The sequence below is a fragment of the Haliotis rufescens genome, unplaced genomic scaffold (assembly GCF_023055435.1).
Source record: "Haliotis rufescens isolate VD_foot unplaced genomic scaffold, xgHalRufe1.0.p SCAF_146, whole genome shotgun sequence".
NCBI lineage: Eukaryota > Metazoa > Mollusca > Gastropoda > Lepetellida > Haliotidae > Haliotis > Haliotis rufescens.
In genome coordinates this window covers 95815-105274 of record NW_025963831.1, presented here as the reverse complement: position 1 = coordinate 105274, position 9460 = coordinate 95815, and the positions used below count along the sequence as shown (strand labels likewise).

The window sequence follows — 9460 nt, the reverse complement described above, 5'->3', positions numbered from 1 at the left end:
TATAAATCAACTTTCGTATTTAATGTTCTTTTTAAATAATAGACGGAAGTGGGTGAAATAGCGGCAAAATTGAAAAATGGCGGAGATTGAGCGGACTGTGGAAGTCGCTACTGCGCTTCCAATTACCCTGGTTTCCGAAGGTGATTACCAATGTATTCCCGCGAAATCTTTTAAATTCGATGTACCTAGGATAAACTACATTTCCCATGTCGATACACGTTCTTATGTCCAGAATTTCATAGGATATGTTTCTCTCAAGTCGATGACAGCTTGTTTGTTGATAAATATTGACCAAACGTTGACAGATGATGAATACATTATGCCTCCCATGTATACGGAAATTGAACAGAATGTTTCGGAAAGACATATGCACATTTGTTACAAATTGCGAACCAAAGTCACAAGGAACCCTGAATTTACCACTACACAGGTCTCAGACACGTATTCTGATACTGTGCTGCAGGGGTTGTAGACCTAGGCCTAACACTTAGGTAGGAAAGGCTACAAACTAGGCCTAGTAAGATTGCTAAGAGGAAAGACTTCCGTCCGCCAGTATCCCCCCTTAAAAGTTATATATAATTTACATATAACATGTTTCTTCCAAGTATATATATATATTTGTGAAGGGGGGGGGGGGGGGGGGGGGGGGGAGATTACAGAAGGCAGAAGTCTTATCGTCTTGGGTGCTGACTATGTGGTTTCCAATATTTTCATGAAAATGTTCTGTCACTTGACTATATATACGGTATATATATATGTAAAACACTTTGGCCAAGATGGCGAGTGACGTACCTTGTCTGTTTATATGGACCTACATTTAACAAAATCTTATATAGCCAGGACTTGCTCCTTTCAAAAGTTAGCCCTTCTCCAAACTAACTGACCTAAATGTTGGCAACAACTGAGTTACCCAGGGGGTCACCAACTTCTCACCCCTAAAATGTTATTTCCTTCACTCTGAGATTAAATCTTGGCTTCTCTTTCAGTCTCTGCCTCATTTTGTGGCGATTGTACGAGCCAATAAAGATGTTGTTGTACAGAAGATTATAAAGTGACAGCCAGTTGTGTCATTCTACCGAGATGATCTTTGAATTAACCATTCACACAACTTCATCCCGAAAAATATTTTCTCATCAAACTTACATGATTCATGAGCAGTGTCCATTTAAAAAAATGAAACAGACAGAGAAGGGGTGGATTTTGAATAGCCAGACAGGCCATCTACTTTATGTTACAGTAAGCTTTCTTAATTTTAACTGGGTCCTGTGTTTCAGTAATATCACTATCCTGCTTCAGGGGCCTGTGGGGAAAAAGAAGTTTGTCACTGCAACATGTGCAAAGTTGTGTCTGACAATTCAGTCATTTAATGCCCAGTCAAAGACAAAGGAACCATATAATATATTTAAGGCTACAATTATTTGAGTTAACCTTTTCACACTTGCCTTTTTACATGAAATTGCTAATGAAATATTTCTGTAGCACTTGCAGTCTGAACAAGTAGAACTTGTGAATGTTGTTAAACTCATGGGGCCAAGTGAGCGTGCTGGTTGAGCATGGCCACAGTAGGGTTGGGGTGATACACCAACTGTGCAATCTCATATGTATCACGATACCTTGCTCACAATCTGATACGTATCTGCATCATGATACTTGCATGTCCTCTTATCTGAGATGCATAAGCCATCTTTTTCATAGACAGGATTGCCAAATACCTGGCACACTGATGATTTACAGTTGACAGTGTCAACATGGTCAAGTATGGCACAATGGATGATAATATTTACAACTGTGGTCAATATTAACCATCGTGATCCACTGATACATTGATGTATCTTACCACTATTAATGGCCAGTCATGATGTTTCTTCAAAATTTATCTTTAGTTGTAAAAAAACATGTTAACTCATTCCAGACTGGGTGAAGAGTGTGTGGGACAATGACTTCACCGAGATCGACGCCCTATCAGAGGACATCAGGGAAGAATTCCAGTCCAGTAGTTATTTCACAACACAGCTGGAGGAGTTTAAGTCACTTCTATCTGACTGGCTGGTGCAGAAAGAAGTCAACACAGGAGAGGGTAAGGCTGCCATTATATAAGTGAGCATGCTAAGTCATCATCCATATCTTAAGATGCCATTCTTATAAGCATTGCTGAAACTTTTGTTAAATTCATAAAAATGACCACTTAGTTTTGGCATTAAACAAAAAGCAAACACGACACTGTGACGACAGGCTGTATTTTCTTGTGTATATTACAGATTGTTTTACAGAAAAAGCAGCAGTATGAAAGTGGCATATCATGATTATAATTGCCTAGTGTTCTTGAAGAAGGTTGTTTGTCCTCTACCACTCAATCTCTGACATTAGTGACAAAGACGTTAAGTTCTCAGGGTCAGTGTTCTAGCTGGCTTTTGAAACTGCCAGTCTTTGCCAGTATTCGATTAGCAAATCAGCAACTTATTTTGAAATTATAAACGGGCATTCTGTCAACCTTGCCAAACTCCACGATGACAGTTACATCATGATCATTTGCCATCACACTTTCTTGTGGAAGTATCGTGGTATTTTTGAGTCCTATAAAGCTCTCGAACCCACACGACACCAGTTTGCAGGGACTAGACGAATAGTGTTTTTAAATATGTAACTTAAATACCCACATGTGTAAACGCTAGTGGGTAACAGAAATTTGAATACCCAGATGGAATTACTGATACCCAATGATTTTAAAATGCATGGGTAAAATACCCACAACACCAAAAGCTTATCTGGAGCTCTGGTTATCACCAAATAATTTGAAAAACAACTTTGCATATTTTGCAGTCAGTCATGACCACTGAAGCTGAACCAGTCTAAAACCCTGTAGTTGCAGTATCTAACCCTGCTTATTCCCACTCACAGGGATCTGTTTCAACAAAGTAGCATACAAAGGACCCTTGCACAAGAATACCAATGACCCGTGAAGATCCGGGGTAGAATAGGTCTTCAGCAGCCCATGCCTAACGGGATCGGGTGGTCAGGCTCGCTAGCTTGGTTGATGCATATCATCGTATCCCAATTGCGTGGATCGATGCTCATGATATCAATCAATGGATTATCTGGTCCAGACTTGATTGTTTACACAGACCGCCATCAAAAAGCTGGAATATTGCTGAGTGCGGCTTTGAACAACAAAACAAACAAAAGAATACCAACAAGATATTTCATTTATTTCTTCTGACAACAGATGTAACTCCAACTTACAGGTTTCTGGACTGTGCTGGTGGAGAATGATGTTTCCGTGAAGGCCATCATAGCTGTGTTGGGATATCTCATAGATAGTGGTTGTAAGGTATGAATCCACTGGTACTAGAACTAGAAGTAGTTGCAGTATATTCTTCAGATAATGATTCATAAAATGTTTTATTGACATCTAAGACGCCTCAATGAGCTGTGCAGAGTTGCATCCCTTGGGCACACCAGAATCATATGATTGTGGGTCCGAATCCCAGTTTGCCCCGATTATGTTTCTGGCACCATGCTCTTACTCGTGGGTTTTACGAAAGTAGTAAGCGTCTAAGACCTACATCAGTTCAGGCTTTCCTCCCACGTAAAGCTGACACCATGATAAAAGTGAAATTCTGATCAAAGCAGCGTTGAACTCAACTCACTCACTTGATTGACACCTGTGGTAACTTTCTTTGAAATTACGGGGCGTCTTTTTGTCAGTTTTTAGTTATCCATCATGTCCATGGAAGTACAGTAAACTACAGTTATAACGAACTCAAAGGGACCACCAATTATAGTTCGTTATAACCGTAGTTCCTTATAATCATAAACACTGTATGTATCAGCGTTAGAAATTGGCACTTGTCCTATAGTCCTTACCAAACTGCCAAATAGTAAACATGGTAAAGGTATCCTAAGGACTAGTAGAAATTCGCCCATTTTAAGGGTTTTGCTATATGTTATCATTATAAGGACTAGTGGACAAAAACTGTTAGTTTCTAACCCTGTGTATACAGCAAATGAACGGGATAAAAAACACAGTTTGTTATATCCGTCAGTTCATTTTAAGCGTGCTCGTTATAAAAGTAGTTAACTGTATTTGAACTAAAGGACTACCTCGAATTTTAACTTTTTAATCTATGCATGATTAGGGTTATCGGGCCCTTAACTTTGATTCTTAATTTTAAGCAAAGGTTACCATGGTTACTTGAAGGTATTCATGCAGTAGATGTAATTGTAGTTATGCTAAGCTAATACAGTATTTGGGGGATGATATGGATGATTCTCTCAGAATTGTTTTTTAAATGTCTGTTATATTATCCTGATTATCATGTCCTGTCACCTCCACAGTTAACATCCAACTCTGAACAGAGAGCAGCAGCTATCTTGTCTGCTGCCACCTATTTCAAGCTTGTCAGTGTGCCAGGTAAACAGTTGGTTACTCTTGCAAGTTCCACCTCGGCTCTCTTCCCCAAAGTTGTCCATGGGAAGGCTATTGTCAGATATGTTAAACTACAGCAGCTATCATCATCATTATGCTTGTATCGAGATGACAGTATGATTATCTTGTAGCCCATGTTTATACCTCGGTTTATTGATGGACATCATCATGATCGTAATGATGGACGATGTCTTGATAAGGTTTAAAATTTGTAGACAGCCAGGCGAGACCTTGAAGTTTGTGTGGTCCAGACATGATTATTTAGTTACAGACCACCGTCATATACATGATATAGCTGGTGCGGCGTCAGGCAACAAAACAACTTTTAACTTTGCATTCCTGTGTAATCTGATTGGTCAATATGAGGGACATAGTAGGGACATAACTTGCAATAGCCTCTGATGGTGCTTCAATCGAGCCTGGAAATTCCAGTCTAGTTTGGCAAAGGTGGAAACTGGACTTTTAAAGTCAGTTAACACCCTTGCCTTGGGAAGATGCAATTGGAGGAATGTTGTTCACTTCCATTTTAATTATTAGAATAATGAACATAGTAAGCTTCTAGAAGTTTCGTGGTGTGATCGTTAATGTAGACGATAGAGGCAGACAAACTTAGCTAGGTTAGGTACATCAACATATTAAACATTAGCTTTGAACTTGGATCAGGGATTACAAGCTGTTCCATGCAGTAGTGTTTCAAACTGTGTTTCTATTACCAGGCAGCGGCGCCTTCAAGGTGTACAGTCCAGAGCTGTTCATCAAGGCTGTGGATGTCTTCAAGCTCTGGAATAAACTCGGTTAGTATTGTCTTCACTGTCCCTAGATCGGGGAGTTGGGTTGCCCAGTGGACTTAAAGGTCCATGTTTGATTCCACACATGGTATGGTGTGTGAACAGTGAAGTCCATTTGTCATGTTTGTGGTGTTCACAGTTGTTATATTGTTGGAATGTTACTAAGAGCGGCATAAAACCACATTCACTCACTCACTCTTTACCCAAAGATAAGAAAGGATGAGATATGTTAACTAAGTATCCTATTTATATGCCTATATTTAATTTTGTTTCATAAATTTTCACATTGTAGTACATGATATATAATTCCAGAAACACTTACAAAGGAAGATGCCAGAATTGTTTATTAATAACCTTGTATAGCATGATACAAAGAAGGGGTCTGAATTACTTCTTTTGTTGTATTTTACAGGCCCCGGACTAGTACAAATTCCTGTCCTACAAATTTCGAAATTTCCTCATTGCCTTAACATTACAAGGGCATTTTATCTTTACCTGGACTAGTAAAGGTTTTGAGTTTAGTTTTAACCCTGTTCTACAGGCCATGTTCCATGTCTCTACATTGACAGTGGTGTTAGAAGTTGTCATGCATATTGTCAATGTCAGTCAGTATGTAGTGTGCACTCTTTCCTTCTTTTCAACTGCCCCCCTTCACCTAAATATGATGATGCATTCCAGGAACATGCAAAAGGAAACGAGCTTCGCCATCAGCATCAAGGAGCCAGAGCAGCCAAAGCAGCCAGAGGAGCAGGAAGGGGCGTGGCGCCAAGAGAGGCAGGAAGACTTCGGCAGAGAACACGGTCGGTCACCCGTGGTTGTGTTCAAAACTCATTCATAGAGTGTAGGATGTGTTGTTTAAACTTTACACTGTCAGTCTGTTTTTCAAGGGTATGATAGTTGGGAAGTCCTGTGGTTAAAGTATACACTTGTCATGCCTTCGTTTAAATTGCCAAAACACACAGATTCAACTGCTTTATTTTTATTTTTCATAAATTCACTCATCTGTATGAATCAGTTTGATGTCTCTCAATTGCTCCATTTGATTTAAGCAATCTTTGATTTAAGGCAATCGTAACTACCACTGCATTAGGATACATCCTTGCCATTGTCAGGAAAAATAAGATAGTTGTGTGCACAGTCGTGCATGACAGAAGGATGTTGACACTAGCATGTGTTGCAGTAGCTTCGGGAGGTCTCCCACAAACATCTGTAAAATGTAAGACCTGATATCAACATTTGTATTGTATCATGGATTGTAATATAACTTCAGCACTTCAACATCTCTGAGTTCCCTGATGACGATGAGGAGGAGGGGGTGGAAGAGGAGGAGTTGACACCGAGGGAGGTGGCTCGCTTCCACGCCATGATGAAGAACCTGCTTCAGGTCAGTCGCAGACAATGATGGTTGGGTCACATCACACCCTGATGTTATGTTGGGTCACATCACACCCTGATGTCATGTTGGGTCACATCACACCCTGGTGCCATGTTGGGTCACATCACACCCTGGTGCCATGTTGGGTCACATCACACCCTGGTGCCATGTTGGGTCACATCACACCCTGATGCCATGTTGGGTCACATCATACCCTGGTGTCATGTTGGGTCATATCACACCCTGATGTCATGTTGGGTCACATCATACCCTGGTGTCATGTTGGGTCATATCACACCCTGATGTCATGTTGGGTCACATCACACCCTGATCTCATGTTGGGTCACATCACACCCTGGTGCCATGTTGGGTCACATCACACCCTGATGCCATGTTGGGTCACATCACACCCTGGTGCCATGTTGGGTCACATCACACCCTGATGTCATGTTGGGTCACATCACACCCTGATGCCATGTTGGGTCACATCACACCCTGGTGACATGTTGGGTCACATCACACCCTGATGTCATGTTGGGTCACATCACACCCTGATGTCATGTTGGGTCACATCACACCCTGGTGCCATGTTGGGTCACATCACACCCTGATGCCATGTTGGGTCACATCACACCCTGGTGCCATGTTGGGTCACATCACACCGTCATGTTGGGTCACATCACACCCTGATCTCATGTTGGGTTACATCACACCCTGGTGCCATGTTGGGTCACATCACACCCTGGTGCCATGTTGGGTCACATCACACCCTGATGTCATGTTGGGTCACATCACACCCTGGTGCCATGTTGGGTCAAATCACACCCTGGTGCCATGTTGGGTCAAATCACACCCTGATGTCATGTTGGGTCACATCACACCCTGATCTCATGTTGGGTCAAATCACACCCTGGTGTCATGTTGGGTCACATCACACCCTGGTGTCATATTGGGTCACATCACACCCTGATGTTGTGTTGGGTCACATCACACCCTGATGTCGTGTTGGGTCACATCATACCCTGATGTCATATTGGGTCACATCACACCCTGGTGTCATGTTGGGTCACATCACATCCTGGTGTCATATTGGGTCACATCACACCCTGATGTTGTGTTGGGTCACATCACACCCTGATATCGTGTTGGGTCACATCATACCCTGGTGTCATGTTGGGTCAAATCACACCCTGGTGTCATGTTGGGTCACATCACACCCTGATGTCATGTTGGGTCACATCACACCCTGATGTCATGTTGGGTCACATCACACCCTGGTGCCATGTTGGGTCACATCACACCCTGATGCCATGTTGGGTCACATCACACCCTGATGTCATGTTGGGTCACATCACACCCTGATGTCATGTTGGGTCACATCACACCCTGATGTCATGTTGGGTCACATCACACCCTGGTGCCATGTTGGGTCACATCACACCCTGATCTCATGTTGGGTCACATCACACCCTGATGTCATGTTAAGTCACATCACACCGTCATGTTGGATCACATCACACCCTGATTGCATGTTGGGTCACATCACAACATGTCTGGTCACAAGACTACCGTGATGAAACTGAAATACTGCTCAAAACAATGTTAAACACGGCTATTGTTGTATCTTATTATTAAAACATTAAGATTACACTGAAATGAAATTCCAGATGCATGACAATATTTTATTATGTCGCAGGACCTTGTTGCTCTACTGGAGACATTCTCTCTCAAGTCCTCGGAGTCGACAGCCCATCACACCATAATGGTTCTGGCAGAGATATCTCGGATGGAAGGGGATCTCATCACCACACAGTTTGGCAGCTGGTAAGATATCCTTGATTACCTCGACTTTCATATCTCCATGGACCGCCTCCGTGGTCTTGTGGTAGAGCGTCCGCCTGGAGAGTGGAAGGTCCGGCGTTCGATCTCCGACCCAGTCACACCAAAAGAAGTTAAAAGATGGTTGTTGTTGTTACCCTGTCTGGCGCTCGGCATTAAGGGTTAGCCTAAAACAAGGACTGGTCGGCTCGGAGTCCGTATACTGTGTCTGAGTGGGGTATCCATGCGAAACTGTGGCGTATCTCAGTGAGCTAGCACTATAAATCGGCATCACTTCGGACTAGTACAAGCGGCCACACACACAGGTGCATGCACGTCGCTATATAAGTGCAATAATCTTGGACAAGTTGTTAAACCCCATTTCACCTCACCTCATCTCTCCATACTGTCATGATAAATATCATGGACCCATTTGCCCCCATAGCACCCTGAGGGGATTCCAAATTAAAATATGTCCACTTATCACAGAAATCATGTGTTCAGCGTGTAGGTCGACTGGCATGACAACGTGCCTGACCCAGATTGTTGGGAGGTGACTATAGTGATCCTAGGCGTGTTCGGGTGTATTGTTTTTTTACAAGCTGGAAACCTTTGTTTAGTCATGTTTAAAGAAGAATGAGAAATGAAAATAGGATAAGTATACAAAAACACAATTTATTGTAAAATTTACAATTCTGCTCAAGTTCATATCAGGATTTTACACGACGGTCAAATGTAGAGAATTGACACAGAAAAAAAATAATACTGTGTCCTCTGTAACTCACAATAACATTCATAACATACTACAGCGCATCAAGAGCAGTTATGGGTGTCTGTTATTTCACCCATCAATCATGACCACTGTAAAGTAATTATCTAAACGTACACTACACCATTTCATTAATTTACAGGACTCTCATATTGCCTGAAAGGACCCTTAAAATTAATTACTGGGGGTCCTCTGAACCCCCACTTTTGTAAGTCAAGGTAAAACCCTGCATATCTTAGATTAGTTCACATGTGTTGACCTGACCCTTGAAGATCCGGTGTAGA

The 9460-nt window shown here is 42.0% G+C and overlaps 1 protein-coding gene across 2 annotated transcripts in view; it reads left to right on the top strand.

Annotated features, from left to right (window-relative positions):
- Positions 1-56: 56 nt before the first annotated feature.
- Positions 57-9460, top strand: part of LOC124148517 (condensin-2 complex subunit D3-like) — a 58729-nt gene continuing 49325 nt past the window's right edge. For both annotated transcript variants that reach the window (XM_046519625.2, XM_046519623.2), the window contains exons 1-8: positions 57-140; positions 1913-2077; positions 3243-3328; positions 4336-4411; positions 5143-5220; positions 5893-6014; positions 6485-6598; positions 8286-8413. In XM_046519625.2, the coding sequence (XP_046375581.2) occupies positions 77-140; positions 1913-2077; positions 3243-3328; positions 4336-4411; positions 5143-5220; positions 5893-6014; positions 6485-6598; positions 8286-8413 (833 nt within the window). In that variant the 5' untranslated portion in view covers positions 57-76. The remainder of the gene's footprint in view (positions 141-1912; positions 2078-3242; positions 3329-4335; positions 4412-5142; positions 5221-5892; positions 6015-6484; positions 6599-8285; positions 8414-9460) is intronic.